Source organism: Haliaeetus leucocephalus, unplaced genomic scaffold, assembly GCF_000737465.1.
Source record: "Haliaeetus leucocephalus isolate CR32 unplaced genomic scaffold, Haliaeetus_leucocephalus-4.0 Scaffold751, whole genome shotgun sequence".
Classification (NCBI taxonomy): Eukaryota; Metazoa; Chordata; class Aves; order Accipitriformes; family Accipitridae; genus Haliaeetus; species Haliaeetus leucocephalus.
In genome coordinates this window covers 16,476,903-16,498,907 of record NW_010973187.1, presented here as the reverse complement: position 1 = coordinate 16,498,907, position 22,005 = coordinate 16,476,903, and the positions used below count along the sequence as shown (strand labels likewise).

The 22,005-nt window shown below is 43.1% G+C and overlaps 1 protein-coding gene across 1 annotated transcript in view; it reads right to left on the bottom strand.

Annotated features, from left to right (window-relative positions):
- The window catches only part of PRKCQ (protein kinase C, theta), a 44,257-nt gene extending 29,748 nt beyond the window's left edge, over nucleotides 1-14,509 (bottom strand). Inside the window, exons 1-10 of the mRNA XM_010581013.1 lie at nucleotides 14,420-14,509; nucleotides 14,172-14,326; nucleotides 12,895-13,020; nucleotides 7,358-7,557; nucleotides 5,472-5,532; nucleotides 3,634-3,796; nucleotides 3,046-3,077; nucleotides 2,865-2,950; nucleotides 1,747-1,876; nucleotides 938-1,047 (exon numbers count right to left, since the gene is read on the bottom strand). Of these exons, the coding sequence (XP_010579315.1) occupies nucleotides 938-1,047; nucleotides 1,747-1,876; nucleotides 2,865-2,950; nucleotides 3,046-3,077; nucleotides 3,634-3,796; nucleotides 5,472-5,532; nucleotides 7,358-7,557; nucleotides 12,895-13,012 (900 nt within the window). The 5' untranslated portion in view covers nucleotides 13,013-13,020; nucleotides 14,172-14,326; nucleotides 14,420-14,509. The remainder of the gene's footprint in view (nucleotides 1-937; nucleotides 1,048-1,746; nucleotides 1,877-2,864; nucleotides 2,951-3,045; nucleotides 3,078-3,633; nucleotides 3,797-5,471; nucleotides 5,533-7,357; nucleotides 7,558-12,894; nucleotides 13,021-14,171; nucleotides 14,327-14,419) is intronic.
- Between the last annotated feature and the right edge of the window lie 7,496 nt (nucleotides 14,510-22,005).

The window sequence follows — 22,005 nt, the reverse complement described above, 5'->3', positions numbered from 1 at the left end:
TGCAGAGCTAAACCTGGTAGAGAGGCCCTCAGGATCGTATAGATGGAAAAACACCTGCTGTATGGATGAAGATGTTGCATTGGGATACTTGAGGAACCTAAATATGGAGGGCTGGGTACCTATGGATTTTGTCCCTCTCTGAGGTTACTCAAGAGCTGAGAGGTGTCCTAACAACCCTGAACTACTATCTCTAAATACTTTTATGGTTTTGGGCTTGTGACAAGCTAAATTTCCTTCTTTTTAATTCAATTTTCTGTGTTCATACACTATTTGTATGACAGTAGTATCTAGATCCTCTCCCCAGGGCCCATCTCTCTTCATGAGAGTCCCTGATCTGGGGAGCTTCATTCCAAACACATCAGAGAATCACAGGAGCAACTGCTAAGTGACAACCATGGAGCAAGGCAGTGACAGCAAAAGGACCCAAACCAAGTTCCTTGGACCCTGTTACACAATCTCAGTTACAAATATAATGTAACTACAGCTGTACCGAATCAGGGAAAGAGTCCGTCCAGGTCCTATCCTGTCTACAGCAGAAGTCAGGTACATACCAGGTAAAGATATAAGAAGAGTAGAGGCACACAAAGTCACCTCCTCAGAATATTCTCCCTGTCTCAGGGAGAAAGATTTCCTCAGAGATTTCCTGATTCAAAGGCAGTGCTTTTCCATTAACAAAATTAATTATTCTATTAATCCTGAATGGATTTCTCTTCCATGAACTCTGGAGATTGCCCCTTGAACCTGTGAAAACTTTTAGCCTCCAGAAATTGCTGCAATGAGTTTAATTACCTATTCCATGAAGAATCCATTTCCTATTCTTTGCTTTGAACTTGTTACCCACAGTACTCCACTCAATGCCCTTATTTCTTGCACTGAAACAAACGTTGAATAATTGATTCTCCTTTCTCTGGGTCACTCACAGCTTAAAAGTATTTACCTGCTGGGTGCTCTCTATCATTGCCAGAGCTTCAGCCATTAGTTTCTGGTTAACTCCACAAAGATTTGCTACTTTTGTCTGGCACTTGTGATGGACGTTCATGCCACATGCTGAAAGAAAGAACAAGAGGTGTCAGGACAACAAAGGATAGCGAGGCTGTAAAAGGTTTGGCATTAGGTTGGGCAGGAACATGAGCTGCTGTTGGCCGAGGGCAGAGACCAGCCACGTAAACAGCTCAAAGCCTGGGCACCTATTACATCTCATGAGATGGCACTCAGGTCATTTTTTGGCTCTCTGTGGAGAAAAAGTTTTTTTATATTGTCTTCTGGGCAAAAGGTTGCATTTCCACATCCACCAGCCTTTGCAGCTACAGGCTACCAAAACTCCACATCTATCAGCTCTTAGATAAACCGTAATCATAGAACAGGATTTCCCCATTGGTATAGGATTATGAAGATGGTGGAGTGTCTTGGGTCTGTCTGACAGTGGAAATAGAGCATGAAAGTTGATAGTAGGAGTGGTTTTGGAAGATCAGCGGTGTCACTGAGATGTTCTTTGCTTCTCTGAGAAGTGATTCTTCAGCCTCGTGGACTACATATCTTTCTATATGCTGACAGTGGTCCTCCTCCTTGAAGAATGATTCTCCTTGAAGGATGGTCCTCTTTACCACTCCTTCACCACCCTGGATGCCATCACATACAGGTCTCAGAGAAATGTGATAAATGAGATTTGGCTTTTTAGATTGCAACTCTCTAAAGGCAACATCCCACTCCCATGCTCAGCTCATGCCACACACATCAGGGACTCACCATCACACTTCAATCCTTGCCGTGCAAGGCCCCAGAGGAGCGTGCCGCAGTGCTCACAGAAAGTTGGACTCTTGTAGTTGTAGACTTTGAAGCGGTGAGGCATGTCAATCTTGAACCGCTCTTTATGGAACTGCAAGAGAAAAGCCCTGTTGGCAACTCACTCCTCTCCACCTCAACTCTTCATGGAAAACCAAACTTGTACCACAGAAGATGGGATGTCTACTGCCCTTTTATCCTTGGGTATGACCATCAAGAAGAAACTATCTATAACTATCATTCAGATATACAAAGCCAAATTTTTATACATAATAACTGCAATTCGGTGGGAACTGGGTAATTTCTTCCCTGGCTTGATTTATCTGACCAGAGAGCTGCTTGCATCTCAGCTACACGTCAATATTTTTTGTCATGAATCACTCCTTGGAAAAGCCTATTTTTCTTCTTTTAGTACATAGGGAGTCAAAGGTGATGACAAAGTTGGATGCATCTACCCTGGAGATGTCAGAAGATGAGCGAGACGAATCTCATCTCTAAAGACTCTAGAAGGAGAACAGGAACCAGGGTAGGATTGGAAGCAAACAGAAGCTGTGGAAAACGATTAAGGAAAAGGGAACAGTCCTATCAAGAGTTAAAGTTTCACTTTTGCCTACCAAAAAAGGTTTATAATAAACTGATATGAGAAAAATAAAACAAATAATAGTGGAGATGTTAGATATTCCATTGACTGCTTGGAAATCTCAGATAACACAGAGTGGGATGTTAAAGTACTGCTCTGAAAATTCAGTGTAATGTCCTGCCTAACATCGGAGAGTGAAAAACTTCCTCCAGTAAATCTCCACCTCATGTCCATGATCTTCCTCTGAGCTATACTTCACACATTTGAAAAATGTCAGTCCTGATTCAGCAACTACTTATTCAGCGGCTGCATTTGAGTAAATCACAAGTAGGAGGTAATGAAACCATTGGGAACGTGAAAAACAAAGGGCACAGATCAGATCACACAGCCTTTTTTAGTTCAGTAGCATGTTTTGTTTCATTAGAAGTTGTTTTACAGTGATGTAGGAGAGATCTGAACGCCACTAAAGTTGTTTTAAAAACAGCCAAAGAATAATACATACCATTGTTTCTCTGCTATTGATTGCTGATCCTGTACACTTGGCTATTACTTTATCAATGCACTTCTTATGAATGGCAGCATTACATTCTGAAAGAACAAGTGTGTTATGGTGTTAATAAAAAAATTCTTCAAGAAAGTATCAAGCAAATAATGATAGTAACAAAATAAAAAAAATTTCTTACGTCTGCACTGATAGCCTTGTTTATTCAGACCCCTGAAATAAACAGAGAAATGATTAATTCTGAATTGTCTGAAAGCCTCGACAGAAGAAAGGACAGCAACATTTATGAAAGAAAGAGAATAAAACAGCTTTGCTTTTTATCAGTCTTTATAGAGCTTCTCTAATGTAAATATCTTCATTCAATCTAACTGTGGAGTCATTCTCTGTGGTTTTCACAGCACATATTCACATTCTGAATTTCACAATATCCAAATAGCGAACTGGGATGATGAGAAATGTCTGTGCATTTGGACAAAACCAGAAATATTTATAAAAAATAAACTAAAAAATGAAGGGAATTTTCACAGTTGGAATTAAAACTGTGAACCACATCCCTGAAGTGATGCAGTAACTCTACACGTAAGATGTCAAGGGTCTCATCCTGCTGCCTTTACTGACAGCAGGAGCACAGATATTCACCAGGGAATCATAGAATCATAGAATCATTTAGGTTGGAAGAGACTTTTAAGATCACTGAGTCCAACCGTAAACCTAACGCTGCCATGTCCACCACTAAAAGGAGAAAAAGCAGAAATCTCTTTTCCTTTACCATACAAACTCATGACAGACAGAGCAGAAGGTGGGTTGTGGGAAGAAGGTGGCCGTGAACTCGTGACACTTGACATTATGGATTTTGGCCTGTTTGATGGCTCCCCTGCGCTGGTGCAAGGAGAAGAAGCCTTCAGTCTCACAGTCAGCCAGGTCCTTTGCATCTGGGGGCAAAGGAAACAGAAGATTTATTAGGGTACCCTGTCCTGATCAGGCGCCTTGAGAAAATGCAGCTGCCAAAATACTAAGTGACTGAGGCTCATAATTCACTCATGGGAATAAAAATTTTTAAGAACTACTGCTTTTTGAAACCCACACAAGACTTGTTTGATGGTTTTTTTATCTACTGTTCCTACAAGGACACTAAAATGACATTAAACTTGGGAGTCTGAGCTCCCTTGAATATACATAATGCTACTTTTGAAAGGTAGAGCAGAAATTTCCCAAGGAGAGATAATTTTCAGTTAAACATAAAATTCTAACTTTGTATAGCACTGAAGAGCCATGCCCTAAAAAAGCTTAAATTACATAAAAATTAATTGTTATCTATATATGCGCACACACACACACACGTGTGTATATATATATGTGGGTATTTAACTGAATACTTTATGTGTGCATGTAATGTGTGTGATAAGCATGTATGTATGTTCCTAGGATATTCTTTTTCTTGTTATTTTTCCATGCCAACAATTGCTTTGCTGTTTGCTGTGTCCATGCCATTATTCACGGTTCACATTTAAACTTTTTAGAACAGCAAACAAACCAATTCTGACTACACGTGCATATATACTTGTGCACTTATATATGTGCTTGTGTCCACAAATCTAGATATGCACACAGTACCTCACTCTCAATCTCTGTTTTGTTTTACTCATCCATTACACAGCAAGTTACATAGATATTCTGTGGTAACTGGCCCCCTGTGTGATCTGATGCTGATCTTGCTTTTTGTAATACAAACACAACTTGCATTTTCTATGCTTTGGCCTCTGATATCTTATAACATACAAGGAGGCAATAATAGTCTGTTCTATATTAAAGGTAGGAATGAATGAAGAAAATATCAGTATGGACAAGCTATTAGCCGCCTTCAGTACTTCTATGCTTCTATAAATGGGAGGTCCTTCTAGATACCTATACTTCACAGCTTCACCCCACATCTGAATGTGGCAGAATTTTGGCATCAAAGACGGGAGAATAAAACTGAGCATTTGGATTGTAACCCATTTTCTTCAACAAAGCAAAATGCATTTCACGTGGACATCGAACTCTGCCGGTGGGCTTTGGTTCCCAGTGAAGACATGTAAATGATGGCATCACCTGTCCAGGTTGACTAAGCCACTGCCACATCCCTGGAGGTCTAGCTGGACCAGGCAATGGAGCCCAGTGAATGACTCAGCTCACCTTGCAGCAGAAACCTACATTTGATCAGCTGAATCACTTTCTAGGTTCTTTTCCTGTTTTGCCTAGATTGTTCTTGATCTTAAAAGCCCGACTAACATGTATACTTAGGTGTTGTCAACCATAAATTGTATCCCATCCTTTACATCTGCACTATAACGCACACCAAGGCACATGTTAGGTGCATACATACAAGTAGAATGATTTCAGAGGGAGCTGGCTCCTTATGTATCTATTCTGCCTTACTTAACATAATGAGAAAATCTATCATTTTAGTGGCAAAATGGCCAAAAATCTGCCTTGCAAATCACAGAGGAACAGTCAATCTTCATCCCCACCATACAATAAAAATCACTTTTTTGGAGCATTTCATTTTCATGTCTGCCCCACATAACCAGAAATCACATCTATCTATTAACAAACGAAATCACTTACCACTTATTTCCAGGAAGTATCTTGCATTCATCAGCATTCGGCCTTGAGGTTTCAGTTCTAGCTGGTTGAGATAAGTGAAAAATAAGAAAAAAAGACCAGTGCAATCATTAAACAGTCATTCAAAGAAGCAACAATAATTTCAGATGACTCAAGCTATCTCCTTTTCCCAGAGGGAACTGGTGAATGCCAATGAATGCTAATTTTTGGGTTGCTCATACCCGTGTGGGGCAACAAGGCAGGGTAGGAGCAATTATAGAGAGAGGAGGCTAGATCACCTCTTATCAAACACTTGGAGCAGCATGATAGAAGAGAAAAACCACAGAAGCTGTAGGCAGGTTTTAGACTCCAGCTCAGGACCAGCACTATCTATAGAGAAATCTCATGATTCCCAGTAGATCCTGTGGGGGTGAAGTGGGAGCACCTCAGAAAACCCAGCCAACTTCAGGCAGGTACTTAAAAGATGTTGAAATCTTTTAGACACTTGGTTCTACAAGTCTAACTTCCATTACAGTCCTTGATGCCACAAGCTTACTCAGGCATTTTTGGGGCCTTCCCACTGGACCTGGACATTCCCACCTATCTGAACCTCCGTCCATAGGTGCCTTTGTAAATCTGGATCCACTTGCCTAGGAATAAGAAGACCTACCTTCAAGGATTTCTTCAGCCTGAGAACCACAACAGTCCCTTCCCCACCCACCTCCAGCACAGCCTGCGCAAGGTGACCTCTCTACCTTCCAGGTGAAACCGTGCCCTTGCACAGAAAAGTGAGAAAAATGCTATTCTCTCTCCTCATGACCCTTGTGGGATGAGATATCTGAGACCACTCTCCCCAGGTTGTAACCTGTATCGCGGAGTGAGTGGAGAGAAGATGTCAGGAGCTGGTACGAGGCTGGGACACAACAGAACGAGGGTCTCCCAACTCCACTTGACCTCAGGTCTGTTACCCTTGCTGCAAGCAAGCAGCACCCCAGATTACGTCCCCCCTCTCCTCCTCACCAGGCTGCTGCCTCCCATGGCTTTGGAGCCTGGGGCTGGAGTCATGCTGAGCAGAGCCTTTCAGTTTTCAATTCTTTCCCTAAGTTTCTCAATTCCTTCCAAGTTATGTGTTAAATGTGCAAATCTCTACCAAATCTTGCTCTTAGGTGTGTTAAGTGACCAAGGCCTTTTTGGCTTTTCTACTCTCTGCTTAACGCAAGCAGCTTTGTCTGAGAACTGGCATGAGAAATAAACCAAACAAACAAAAAATCCAGGAAATCAGTTTCTCTCCAAATGTCTTTCTGCTTTATTGTTATTCATGGTATGGCTACCGAATACTACATGTTAAAGACTATTATCAAGAACTTTCTTGGTTGGACTACCAGGGAACACAACCTTACATTTAGCATCCTTATGAAGACTGTTACTTCAAATTTACTCCACTATAACTCCAGTGATTTTAAAGGAGTTCCTCTGACATAACTCTGAAGTCGGGCAGCTGTGAATCAGTTACATGATATTAGATTAAATTTTTAAAGCTGTTTCCCCAGAGCACATAAAATAATTCACACTTAGCCACTCACATTACCATTTGTCCCCAATGGGTTTCCTAAGCGAAGATTAATATGTGGGCACGGCTCACCTGAACCAGAGTCCTTGCTAAGAGAAGGCACATGTTTCAATATAACAGCAGCAGGTAATATAAATGTGCCATGCTCTTTTTTTTCTGACATGCATGGAAGTCTTTCCTTCAAGTCATACCCAAGTATACTCAAAACATTATTCCTCGGTTGGCAGCCAGTTCCTGCTGCCCTCCTGGTTACCGTCACAGCCTGGCACGGATACAAGGCGTTCTCATACCCTACAGCAGCACCCCATCCCATCCTGCCAGAGGAGATAACGATGCTCACCCATATCTCTGTTTTCCCATTGCTCTTTTTGCACCTCTCCGCCAGCACCTTGAGTTCCACCGTGGTCTCTGAAACCATTTCGGCACTTTTGTCCTTGACGATGATGTGCATGACCCTGCCGTTGTTGATATGGGCGTCGAAAGTGCTGTTCCAGGGTGGGTACATGGTGGGCTTCTTCTGCACGTACACTTGGCCATTTTCTGTCAACAAGAGGTGGTTTGGATTGACTGGACTCATCTGCACTAAGGCCACCACTCTACAGTCCCTGCGACAGATCTGTGTTATTTACCCACTTTAAGGTCTCTCTCCTGGCACGGTGTGCGAAGGACCACTTTGGAGTGTCTTAGGAGGTTACTATGTGAAGTGAAACCTAGGACGGGATTCTTCTCACTTAACTTTAGGTGTCTACAATGTGTATGCCCATATCTGAGCTGTCTGAACATTGGCTCCATTCAGAGCCAGTGAAGAGAATGTAATCAATATAAATCAATGGAGTCAGGGTGTGTTCATTTGACTAAATACATACATCTACCTTAGAAAAGATAATTTCCACCCTTGACTCCATTAACTCTATTGAGTAGACCTCAAACGTAGACTCTGACAACATAGGTACACACTTCTAATCAGGTGAATCTCATCATAGATAACCAGCTACAGGTATCATTTGTCCCACGGCAATGCAAAATCAAACAGGTTTGCTTCGATCTCCCCAAAAGCTGGCTGCACTTTGGGATTAAGGTTCAGCTGGAGCACATGTCCAGTCAGTTGCTACATCTTGGCTAACTCAGGGATGTTAATATATGAACTGTCTTGCAGACCTGCAACCACATCCACAGTGGTGTAAAGTTTTCAACCTAGCAAACTTTTCCTGCACCTCTTCCTCATGCATTAATTCCTCTTCCTTCCTAGTAGACTCATCTTAAAATGGTGAAGGGTATCTCTGAGGCTTATCATTAGCTTGCAGACAGTTATCTCTAGTTAATTCTCTCTGAAAAGAGTATCAGCCAGCTTTATTCATTTCATACAGCCCTGTAAAAGGCTTGGACACTTACTCAAGGTAAATTCTGTTTCACAGTTACCCTCTCCAAATTTTCAACCCAACAAATGCTGAAGCTGGAGGCATAACAGAACAAAAAGCAGTTGTGTGAGCAGCAAACCTGCGACTCCTGTCTCCTAAAGATCCTTCTCCTATTTCCAATAATCCCAGCCTTTCCTTCATCCCACCCAGCTGGAAAAGCACATCCAGCTGATAGCCTGGAATGTGACACGTGCTGGAGAAAATCTTTCCCTAGATGGCAGGACTAATTTGGGTTTCTTCCCTCTGCTCAGCTTTGATCTACACAGGCAGGAACTGGGGGATTTCTGAGGCTTGTACCACACCTTCAGGATGGATTAAAATTGGTAAACAAGCTCCAAAGTTATGGAGGCAGGAGCGAAGGAGAAAAAAAAAAGGAAATGGTGACTCCTGATTGTGTAATATTCATGTCAGGAAATGAGAGAACGTTTTTTTGGGAGAGAACAAATATCAGGGCTGTGAGATTATAACAAAACTCTCTCTTTATCACCCTGTACACTGGTTTCCTATGGAAGGAGAAAGAACTGCCAGAGCCACTGATGTAAACTATACTCACTAGAGAGATTTAGGTTGAGAAAGTGGCTTCCTGAGAAGAGGCACTCAGGATCCTGCAACCAATACTGACTTGCTGAAATTTCACTCCACAGCCCAACACCTGGCTCTCACAAAGTGCTTTTGCACTTGTTTTGATCACATAAACTCGATTTGAGCTGCAGTCCGCTCTGACCATCAGCACTGGTCTGCATCGCAGAACTGAGCAGAGATCATTCCTGCAGCATACGATCACTTCTCACACTTGTCCTGCCTGGTATGACAAGCGGTTGTGCAGCTAAATCTTAGGTTCAAATTCAGTTTCCCCAAAGTTTGGAGCAACCCAGTCTAAGGGGAATTCATCTCTATCAGTTAAGTGAGGTTGACTTTTCACATATGCAGATTTAGGCAATCATATACTGAGCTCATTGTCTGCAGGCTTAATTCATTCCCATCAAGCTTGCAAATATACATTTGGCGCACTCTTTCAACAAAAGCAAACAAAATGAGCCATAAAAAATGGGACATAAACTTCCAAGCACCACGGAGAACAGAAATCTCAGTAAGGACCATTATTTCTTTGCTACATCAGTGAAACTCCACGGATGTGAAACACAGCACTTGCAAAACAAGTGCTTTCGTTTGCATTGCACTCCGAAACATATGGCTTAAATAAACAAACCCTGGAATGTGAATGAACTGGCCAATATATGGGATCAGACAGTCACCCCCGGCGCATCCCCGCTGACGTCTGTGGAATTCTGCCAGGGATTAATCTAACCCTGGGTTCCTGAAAAATAAAATAGCTTCTGTCTTTCCCAGGCAGCAGCCTCCACTGTAGCTGGGAGCACTTTTCCTGGAGGCCTGTTGAGTTCAAACATGGAGCAGGATCTTTCACGAAGCAAATGTCACCAGGACAGGTGGTAAAATGGCACCGGGCCGGGTGGCTTCTGAAGGCAGAAGTCATTTTTAAAGGGCATGGTTTTTTATACCTCAGAGGCCCCTATGATCTCTGAAATGTTTTGTCATCAGTAATAAATAACACTTCTAACTGTATGGAGGTATGGGTTTTTTTGTTTGTTTTTTAAAGACTATATCATAAAATACCAGGGTTCCTTTTACAAAATAAGCAAGTGGAAGAAACAAAAAGGCTGCCTGAGATCTTTCCTGAGCTTCTGAAATTCTTTGGGGTGGCCTTGTTGTGACACCCCTGTGTCCACAGGTGATGTGCACTACTCCCAGACCCCTGGGGACCTGTGGGACTTATTCATCACAGCTAGTTGACAAGGGATGGCCTTTGGCATGAACCCAAAGTCAGAGTCAAACTCCCTTTTTTTGGGAACCAAATACATTTATCATCTACCACTATAGATGATAGCTCTGTCTGTAAAAAACAAACAAACAAAAACGCCTCACACTTTGCTAATGCTAAACATGGTATATATCCGATCTGTAATAGGACATTGCAAAAGTCAGAGCAGAGTCATCTACCAAACCAGTTGCAGCACAGAGCTTGCAGGGATTTGGGACTGGATCTATCCTGGATTCGGCTCTGGGTTTAGGCATGTCCTGCCCTGCATTCTGCACTCACCGCTATATAGCAATCATTTGTCCTGAAGAAATCTTAGTGGCCGTGTGTCAGAGCACAGGATTATTTGCATCTCTTACCAGCTGTGCAGCTGATCCACTCCTGCACCTTGGACATGCCACTTTAGCCAAAATTTGCATATCAGGGCACCAATATAATTTTTTTTTTGAATCCTATTACCATTGACTAGCAAGTGCTTCGTGAAATCAGGAAGCCAGAGAGCAAACCGTGATCAAAAAAATCACAAAGCAGGGATGCAGCTATTTCAAATACACTCAGCTGATGTTTGTCCTGAGACCTTCATTGCCTTTTGCCTTCTCTGAGCCTGTTTGAGCATGACAGCTCCTCAGGACGGTCATGTTGAGAGCATTTCTGGCATTTAGAGTCAGGCTCCCCTCACTGAACATCAGACATTTACCTCTGAGCGGACTGTCTAAACTGGCCTTGGAGTCAGCGGAGAGCACTGGGCTTTTCTGGGTGTGATTCATCAGTACCCCGTATGGATGTCTTCCTCAAGACGAGATGAATCCCGCCACAGAAATCCCTGTTTGTTCCCTTGGGTTCTAATGCAAGGGTAGCTGAGTTGCTCCGATATCAACGTCCGTGCAGAAGACTGGAATTATAGGGGAGATGGATCCCACCGTGGCCTCATCTTGGCTTAGTCACCTTAAGGTAAGGTTAGCTATCTACACATTTAGACACCCTCCACCAGCAGCAGATTAACACCTCCCAAGGGTGGTTCAACCCCCCAAGAGGGGAGTCTGAGATGAATCAATCTCAGGAGGTTCCTGCTGCAATCCCTGACATGACGAGAAGTGCCCCTGGCTGCCCCACATGCTCTGAGCAACGGCTAGACCAGTGCAATTAAACCCCAGCAAACGTATATCTTCTATTAGAAGGACATCATTTTTTCCTATATTCAATCCTCGCTATTGGAGGAAAGTTCCCCAAACCACACTTGTTTATTTCTTTTTGGTAGAGGTACTATTACTATTATTATTATTATTATTATTGACTCTCAGGACCACAAAAATTATATCCCTTAGTACATTTGTGTTTGTTAGGTGCCAGAAAAAGCTTTTTGCTGTGTGTAAGACAAATAAATATAGGTCTGTTCTGACCAAATTGATTTTATTTACTTTTGAACTGACAGAAACTTCAATTTGAGTTACGGCTTTCAAAGGCCTCATTAAAGCAAACTGCCAAGCTCTGCACAGCAATGAAATAGAACATCTTTTCAGTAAAAAGTGAGATCTTAGGGATAACTTGTCATGCAGTATTTTCTTTCCTTTTGAATTTACCAGTCACCACATCTTTGAGAATCATTTAAAGTGTCATTTAAGCCAAGCTAAAGTTCAATGTGATAAATGCAGACTCTTAAAAAACAAACAAACAAAAAAGTAAACAAATAAACAAACAAAAATGCCCAGGGAAATACTGAATTGTTTTAAAATTCTAAAATCTTTTTTTTTTAAACTACTTTAACATCCTCTGGAGATTGAAGTCACAGGGATTCTCAAGGTATAAAAAGGGATTTCTGAATTGATTTAATTTTTTTCAAGAATCACAGCAGTCAAGTTAGGAATTTATCAAAGATTTAAGATAAACAACAGCCAATATGAGGAATTCCCTAACACTGAAATTCTTGATCTTCATGGTTCTTGAAAAGCAGAATGGAAGAACTTTTCATCCCCTCACTGGGACTATTTTTGTGTATAAGACATGTTTAAGAAGTGTTTTCCCAATGAGGACTCATCAGTCTTGTTCAATCAAGGAAAGTGTGCAATGATCCATGTATCCAGACATAGACAACAGCTTAGCGGGAGGTTTCATTTTCAAACATTTTACATAGTACAACAATTACGTAGAGAAATTAACTCTCTCTGCAAAGGCTGGGGCTGTTTGAGAGCTATTTTTTTTTAAAATGATTGAAGTTGCTGGACCTGTCAGTTCCTCAAAAAAATGTGATAAACAAAGATAAACAGGATATTTCTAGGACACCCAGACTTCACCTGCTTGGAGTCCCACTGACAAACCAGCAACTGCTCATAGAAAAGTGAAACCGAATATAGCTCAGCTCATCTGCTCTGTCACATGCAGAACTGTAATTCAGTTGATAATAACCTCAAATTGAAGACATAGATTTGTTGGGCACCATCTTAAAATCAGATTGTCTTGCAGGCCACGCCAAACCCAAACTTGCACTGTGCTGAGACACAAAAAGCACTTTACAAACCCTTATAAAGATTAACCAATGTGCTTCTTACACACCAGAAATGACACAGTAAGGTGCACACAAGTCTTGTAAAAACTCATATGCATATTTAACATCTCCCCACTTACCTGACTCCACGGCTTCTTTAACCATCACGGCACAGTAAGGGTTAATCACCTCCCCCTGGGATGGCAGGTAAGGGCCGCTGTCATAGTTGGATAAACCAATACGCAGAAAGGGAGACATGACAAGTCCTGTGTCAAACAAAAGACAGGCGATATTTGGGAAGAGTCTAAAAATTCCCTTGGTTTTAACCAGCCTCTTATCTCCGTTCGACAGGGTTACGCCGGCCGTTAGTTATCCATCCAGCTGGAGACTCTCCGACTTCCTCCACTGTCGAGCAAGACGATGGACTAACCGAGTGCTGCTTAACGTGCGTAAGGTAACGTAACTCAGCTGTCGGCTTAACCGCATAGCTGAACTCATCGCGGGGCTGGAAAGACCCGCGACAGCAGCTTTGAGTATTAGTGACTTGATGCCAGCCATCAGGAACGAGAATGACAATACACAGAAGCCAAATGGGGACTTTCTTGGCTGGGGTAACCTCTGCTGTAATTCGTGTTGAGTCATGCGTTCAAGCACCCGAACGCTATGAGAATAGAAAGGGTTTCGGGAATACAAGGATGTTGGAAGCCTGTGAGCTGAACATGAAACTGTGAAATAACTGTGTACTATTTATATACAGCATGGAAATGATCTCGGGCACTCAGCTGCCTGAGTGCTGACCCACATTCATAAGTCAAGCTATAAAGAGAAAGTTCAGCTTATATGAACCACGCTGTGTAGAAAATGGAGAAGAATAAAAAAAAACGATCTCAGGATAATTTTAAGCAGCTTAAAACAGAGCCATATAAAATCAAGATGCCAGGAAACACAACAAAGCCTTTGGGTTGGTCTCCTCTGTAGGCTCTTCCAGAGCTTCTAGAGAGAATATGTAGTGAAACCAAAAATTATTAACTGCTGTAGCTGGTGGCCATTGTTGTGCCGCCTGGGCCCAATGACTGGGATTTACCACCCAACTCCTGTGTCAACTTCAGGGCTTGTCACTCCTGGCTCCCCTTCTAGTCAATGGGGAGCAAGAAGCTCTTTGATCCCAGCTGCAGATGTCTATGTCTTGGACCACCAAAGTTAAAAGACACGAGTCTTGTCACCAGCTGTTACCTGTCAAATATATTGACAATACATTGTTCAACTACAACAGCAAAAAGTTGAAGGACTTCTGGTGTGGGATGCAGCCCAAGTCTCTTCTCCTTTTTACACATAAAATGTCCTATCCTAAGGGCAGCTTCTCTAGCCTCACATAGCAGAAGATCCAGATTCTTTCCTGGGAATGGCATTTTCTTACCTGTAAATAGTATTTTCCTGACAGACAAGTTCAGTCTCTGGCAAGAGGGTCTTCTCTTTTCATTACAGTTGTGCACAACATGGAAAGGATTTTCTCAGCTGAAAGAATGAGGATAACTGCTCCTCTGGCTGGGCTGACTTTAAAACTTGGACTCTCTGTTCAAGGAGACAGCAGGCAAGACCATCAAAGAGAGAAGAAAACATGAGAAACCAAGACATAGCCCTTTACTTGAGTGTCTTTTCTCTTACCCAGCAGTGTGGAGCGATGAGTTTCCATCAGCCCCCTGTGCAAAAGTCTAGGCGACTGCAAAACTCAGAACAACTTTCTGTTAGTGTGTGGCCAGGTCGCAGCAGGTCGTTGTTTTGCTTGTGTCCTGGATATGGTGAGATCTTCTCCTTCTTCCTGTTTTGTAAAATGAAGACAAACAGCTACAGTTAGCACTGGGACTGAAACACCAACTATTCTGGCCCAAATATTCACAAATACCGAACACTCATGCTGCAACACTTTCTGACATTTTGGCAAACAGATGACCCATGCAGCCAACTGCAGCTATTCTCTGACGGGCATTTCGGCAGGGGAGGCTTCCCAGGAGGTTTGCCTAAATTTATTCCCCTACATAAGGGCAATTTATACAACGGACAGCACAGGAAGACTCTCCTCTCCTTCCCATTTGAGCTCCTGGGTAGGTTAGCTAACAAAATGGGCTGAGTTTTCAGGAAAACGGCGAAGACTCATAAACCCTCTTGGATATTGCGCTTAAAAGAGAACAAAACCGTCAGGTTCCTGGGGAAGACAGGATAGGACAGAAAGAGAGAAAAAAGTCCTGTAACTCATGTCTACTGCGTATCCCTAGGTATGCACAGACTGTGGGCCACCAGCAGCTATCAGACCTCCTCTGAAGACTGCCCAAGGACCTCTGCATGTGGCATTGCCCTCAACTAGGAAAACACCAACACTTTTGCAATTTTACAGAAGCTAGTGGGAAAGGCAAACACCGCCTGGGACTGGATGCAGGAGATTAGGACGATCTTATTCTCCTCTGGATGAGGGCAGCATCTCTCTGAAGGGTGTTTCAGAAACACATTAGCCAAGTGCCTGGATAAACTTGCTCTGGAAAGCCACTTGCATTTAGATATTCAAGCACAGGTAGCTCTGTAAGGAGGAGCATTTGTGGCACTGCACAATAGTACAGTGAATGGTTTATGGGTGGTCCATGGCACAAAATGTCTAAAATTTCTGCATGGACTGACAGAAGCAGAGAAATCCAATCAAATTAAGTAGGGAAAAAATCCCTTTAACAGTAAGAAATATATGTATATGTATTTCCCCTCTCTGTTCCATGCAATTATTTAGCTGTTTGTTTCAAAAAATAAGAAGCCTACTTAGCCTAAAGAAAAAAGGAAAACCAAATCAAAGTGTCTCTGGCAGCAGAAAGGAAATCCAAGTAGCTGCATGTTCTGTCTGCTCTGTGTGTGAACAGAGAAGTATTCTCTCTGCCTCTACCATAGTCCACTAATACTTCTGGTGACTGCTGGGCAAGAGAAGATTATGTATCCTCTTCCAAATCCCCAATTCCCACACCTTTGGCTTTAACAACCGCTTGTTCCATGAATGGGAGCAAGGGGAAGTGCAGAGAGGGCTGTAAGCACCCCCTTACCAGGACTTTCAAAACTCACCTTTAAAACCTCAGAATGCTAACCAGAATTACTAGTCAACATGTTGGGCATCTAAGAACATGAGTGTTGCCAAAGGAAGCTGAAGTTTATTTGATGACTCCTTGGTACTAAACCGTGGTAATGCTATTGGCTTAAGTACTAAAGAAACAAAATTAGGGCTAAAAGTTTGAGCCTGGCGCTCATCACATTTCAATGAAATCAATGTAGTTACAACACAGTTAAAACTGGGAAAGCATCTTGTCCTGCTAAATACATCACAGCTCCAAAAATCACTGGTTGGATGTGCTACAAGATACCTGTTCAGATCTGTGGATCTGCTCCCTAAACAGTGACATTTAAAACTTTTCTTAGTCTTAAATCCTGGACACCCCCTCCCTCCTCTTCAGTGCAATACTTCATTTTGGCTCTGTACAATCAAGCACTTCATGAACAGGTTTCACAGAGAGGTTGTGGAGTCTCCATCCTTGGAGATATTCAAAAGCCATCTGGACATGGTCCTACTGGCTCCAGGTGGCCCTGCTTGAGCAGGAGAGTTGGACAAGATGATCTCCAGAGGTGCCTTTCAAGCTCAGCCAGCCTGTCATTCTGTGAAAACATGGGCGGGACAGATCTCACCTAATCCTAGACATCTACAGCATCTGTGTCTCCACATGAGGCGATTACCTGGGCTCCTGAGAGAGAAACAGAAAAACTGGCACCCTAAGATCATCAGCTGGATGGATTTTAGACCCCTCTATTAGCATGTGATGAACCCATTTCTCTCCTTTGAGAGCAAAGGGGAATGCCTGGGGATGTTCACAGGGAGCACCTCCACAGTACACAGCTGGTTTTGCTCACATTCCTCAAGCCATTAAATTTCAAAAAATCCCCTGCATTGTATTAGATGTAAAAGACTTATGCTGGGCCTTCACATAAACCAGTCTATTGCATGAGATGTTCTGCAGCCACCAGCAAACAGGCGAGAATTTTCTACCCAGCTGCAAAGCTTGTAGGTTTGGCACACCTAGTGTTACCACTAACAGATCAACAGCTGCCCATGTAAGCTTTGCAAAGGCTGGCTAAAAGCTAGCTAAAATTGGAGTTTACTGTTGTACCAGTCTCGTGTGAGCACTCTGTCCTGGGGTAAATTTCTTCACCCTGTCCAATAAATCAGACAGATAACTGGTTTCCTGCTTCTCTCTCACTGTCTTTCCTGAAACCACCTTGGCTTTGGCCCAAACATCTGTTTTCCAGGTCATATCTCCAGCTTTTGCCACTACAGGACTGCTACTTGGCTCGCATCCACAGCCATAAACAATTAAGTAACAACACAACTCAGTTCCAGCAACAGCTCACTGTAATAGCAGCAGTTTAATTTAACACTAGAAGCAGCTGCAATGGATATGGAGAGTGTCTGCTTAATTTCCCAGTGGAAAGGATACTATAAGGTATCTGAAAACTAAGGATGAAATGCATCTTTCTATAAAGGGCCACCTGCAACCTCTCCTCCAATAAAACACTAAATACAGGGTAATTGGGGTTCAGCAATACTGCTCCCTGCTTCGCTGGTGCAGAGGAGGTTTGCCCACTCTTGAGAATAATGCAACATGGAAATCATTCCCAGATGATATTAGGAAGTAATAAACTCCTTAATGTCCTTACTCAATTGTGGTTAGAGAGACGAAGAAATGAGTTCCTGCTCATAGTCAGAGGAGGAACTGCATTGAGGACAGCTGCCTTTAGTGGGATTTATGCTTTTGTGTTTCACTGAATGAAAATGGATGCATGCACGATGCAGTGAAGATGGCAATTTACTGAATGAGAGCCAACTGAGAGAGGAGGGGAAGTATTTCTGGATTTGAGATGCTGCTTCCCTAATGTCATAAAACTCCCATTTTCTAGAGGTCAGAGGGAATATTTCCAGCTCTCCCCCCCTTTTTGAGGCAAAACTGTGCATGCAAAATGAGTTCATAATCTGAGGATCAGCATCACCAAGAGAGAAAGGAACCAGGAGTTATAGCTGAAGGGTATGAACTTTCCTTCACCCCCTGAAAGGCATCTCCCAGCCAAAAACACAGCTCCTGACCCTGCAGTGATCTGTTTATATAGCTGGTGGAGACCTGCACATGAGCATAACTCAACACACCTCAGGGTCTTCCTGCTGATTTCAAGAGCAACACCGAGCACCAACAGCGATGGCTGGAGTCCCTGTCTCTGTCCCCGGACTCCTCATATCCCACAGACGTCTGCCTACAGTAGGGAACAGGGATCTAAATAACTCCCCTGAGCGGCTTTCATTTTGGGTGCCCCTATGACCTGTTATTTCAATGGAGCTCAAACCAGCCTGTTTATAAAGGAGGAAGTTCAGAACCCCTCTGGGTGCCACCCAACATTTCTCACACTTTTCGTTTTACAAGGGTGTGGATCAGAGGAGGAGGAGGAAAAGGAGGGGAACTTGCAAAGCCATTTAATTTTCCCTCTTTTCATAGTCAGCCACCCCGTCTGGAGCATTTCACAAAGGTGGCTGAGGGAGAGGGCAAGGAAAGCAGGACCAGCGGCCTCTGATGGCATTGGAACAATACCAGACTCCATGCAACTAAAGAATCTCCCAAAACTTCATGGAATGTCAAAACATAGGCGATGGTCTCCACGCAAACCCTTCCCCATGGCTTGCAGACACAGAGGACCCAGGCAAAGCATTTCTTCTGCCATATGGAAATGAGGCTTGCAGGCTTTTCTAGGGCCAATGGCAGGCACGGGAATGGGCATTTCTCTTTAAAAGTCTCTGGGACAGCTTGTGATGCTGTGTTTAGAGCAAGTTGCGTGTATCGGTAACGGGACCTGGTCTCCCATATATAGCCTACAAACATGGTTGTTTGGACTCTGCTGAGTTCACGTGGTTTCTTCCTGTTGCATTTGTTGTGTGCAAGGCAAAACCGGAGCCTCAGGTCTATTTCAGATCTTATACGTGATTTAGCTACAGTGGAGTTAACGCAGGTGAACAGACTTACAGCTGTGAAAGGGTTGGTATTTGTACCACTGGGGCAATTACAGAAAATTGCTGTTGGGAATGCCAGTGGTCATTGCATACAACAACAGACTCTAGGACGGAATCTACAACCATTCTACCAGGTACATGTATAGCTGGGTCTCAAAAACTGAATTTGTGCTTTGCTATCCTTAGGTCTCCGCATAACAATTGCTTAAACCTGACCTAAATGCAGGCTATGTCCAAAGACATGGTTCAGCTCTCCACCCCGTCTCACACTGCAGGTTCCCAACCTTTTCCAGCACACCCCAGTATCTGTGTAGGGTTTGGGATCAGGGAACAGATTTCTCTAAAAGCAACCGTTCTTCTTTTCTTTACTTGACAAGCCAGCTTGCAGCTGCATCCATTCCCTGATCTGACTGACCCAGCACGGACGCGGGGGCCTGCACTAAGCAGGAATGATGACATGGGGGATGGTATGCAGCAACTGCATTTTGGCTGGGATAAAGAGACTGGGAAATCGTAGCCTCACTGCTGGTGAAGAGATTAAGGGTGCATTCACGTGAATATACGCAGACAACTGCAGCGCATGTATGGGCTACCACCCCAGCTCCCATCATATCCAGTAAAGAGATATAAGTACTTGTAGCGGTGCATCACCCCATCCTAAAGAAGACGTTTAAAATACGTTAAGTCAATCCCATCTGGGAATTGCTCTTTCCCCACTATGATTACATCTACCCCAAAGATGGCCAAGATCAGTCCTACCACTGATGTTCTGGTGTCCAGTGAAAAGGACCCAGATTGTAGGGTTTGCTCCAGGAGCAGACGCATTCATGTCTAACAGTTACGATAGCTTGAAAAGGTGTGGGTGGGGACCCCACAGATCCTGCCAGGCCAGAGCCAAAACCATCCGCTCTGAAGGTCACTCTAGAAATGGAAAGAGGGTCCGGTGCCCGGGAACACTCCTCAGCACTTCTTAATTTGCTCATATAGAAGCAGCCAAAGTCTTACCCCAAAAGGACAATCTCTTTCACATGTGCCTTTTGTTTTCCAGTAGGCAATGTGAATTTATCTCCCTCTGGAGAGGCAAGACTTTTAAAGCTAAAACCCTTGTTATTTCTGCAAATGGGAAAGAGAAGAAGAGCAGACCCACCAAATCCCTATTTGGAATAAACCCCTCAAGGTCCTGTCCCTGAAGCTAAGTCATAACCCTTTTTTTCCTCACATTTAATGAACGTTTGTCAGGTGTGGTCCTGAAACAAAGCAGACTTGCATCCTCACCTGTCCCATTGGAAAGATGCACAACTATCCAGTTTACTCTCCTTTGTAAATCTTTTCTTTTTTTGTGCATTTTCGGGGGTCCAGATTATTAAAAGCAACTTGTCAGTTTTGCTTTCTTATTTTCCTGGGGAGCTTTTCTGGTTAATTTAATTTCCTGTGCCACTGCATTTCTGCAACACTTGGGCCACACAAACTCAAAATAAATGTTTTCAAAATAATTATCCCCATTGTACTTATTTATAATTTTTATTCCTAACCTCTTTTTTCAGGTTTTAGTTGTCTTCTAACAAACACAGTGCTAAACTTGAAGTGACAGCACCCTGTTTTTCAAACACTGCACACAAAATTCTTTCAAAGAGCTTTTTAATGTAACGAGGGAAATAAGAATATCTTGAACTGAGATGTAGCTACAATATCTCCTTTCCTTTGGCCTCTTGTTCGTTAGCCCAGCAGTTCCTGTATTTCTGTAAGATTTTCACACCGGTTCACAGACCTCTTGCTATGATCTTTTTGTTTAGCTTTCGGTGTTTTTTTTTTTTAATGACACAGGTGGAGTGCATCTCAAATACTTCATCATCTTGTATCAGGATGGTCGTTAATGCACTGAACTTCCTGCCAGTGCCAGCATCTGCACCTATTTTTTTATTTTCTTTCCCTTAAAAAAAACACAAAGAAGAAGTCCCAAGGAGGGGGGCAGGACCATAATGGGACATATTAACATCCTTCCTTCTGCAGGCAGTTTCATGCCTATGGTTAACCTCATTCAGCAGTAGAGGTATTTAATGTCTTTATTTAATCCAGAAATCTGCTAAAGGTATTTGGACGCTGAACCACGGAAATGTTGGGCTGGAAAAGAGCATTTTGCTCATCTCTCTGCCTCCTGGCAGACTATCTACATCATCCTTGATGTATCTATCTAGCCATCTGTCAGGAGCAAAGCTTCATGTGTGCTTGGTGTTACCACGTACTCCCCCAAAATGTGTCCAAATTTGTCACAGAGGAGCCTCAGATTGTAACTGGAGTCTACATTGGACATCCACACCTTACTTCTGTGTGACACAAAGGACTTTGGAGATGTATTTTAGGAAACTCATTTTGATCTAGGGTTGTCCTGTGTTTCTCCAGAGCTTGCAATATTATTTAAGCAGAATTAGTGTTTTCTCCCCACTCCTCTGCAGCACTGGACATTTCCTATCAGGCTTAGCAGATAGGAACTGCAAAAAGATGCCTGACTGCCAGATAACTTCATTTTAGGCATGCCAACAGCATGAACCCAGCTCTGGTCCCCAGCCCTCAGCTGCCTTCCCTTTGCCCTGCAGTCCTCCCAGTAAGTCTGCAGGAATCTCCACCCCCCTGAGCACCTGGCCCAGCTCACACTTTACAAGGAACACCACCACGAAGATTTCAGATAATTCAGCCTTCTCCACACCCTTGCAGTTTCATGTTTATTCTTAAACACCTTAAAAGCAGAAATACTTTTTTTGCACGGCAGAAGCTGGCTGACCTGCAACTTCTGCCTTCATTCTCTGCGCCATCAGTCTTTGCTTCCACAGCTTCACCAAAATGACCGTCAGGAGGGGTTTTTTTATTTCCATCAATCTCAGGGCTCCCTTCTGCAGATGGCATACCTGTGCTCTCTCTTGTCAACACCATCGCAACACCAACCTCTATGTTTTCCCACTCCCAATGCCTTCACACTCCAGCCACTTCCTTAAATAAAATCTGACATATCGTTCCCTCTTCCTCAGTCAGACCAAAGCTCAATTTAAAACTATACTTCTATTTAAATAAGGAAGCTCTGGCTCCAGCTAGGCTGAAAGCCCTCTTCCCACTTATAGTTTAGTGTCCTGTTCTCAGCATCAGAGCCTCAGGTGGGCTCCTGAGAGACCGTCCATCTCTGTCT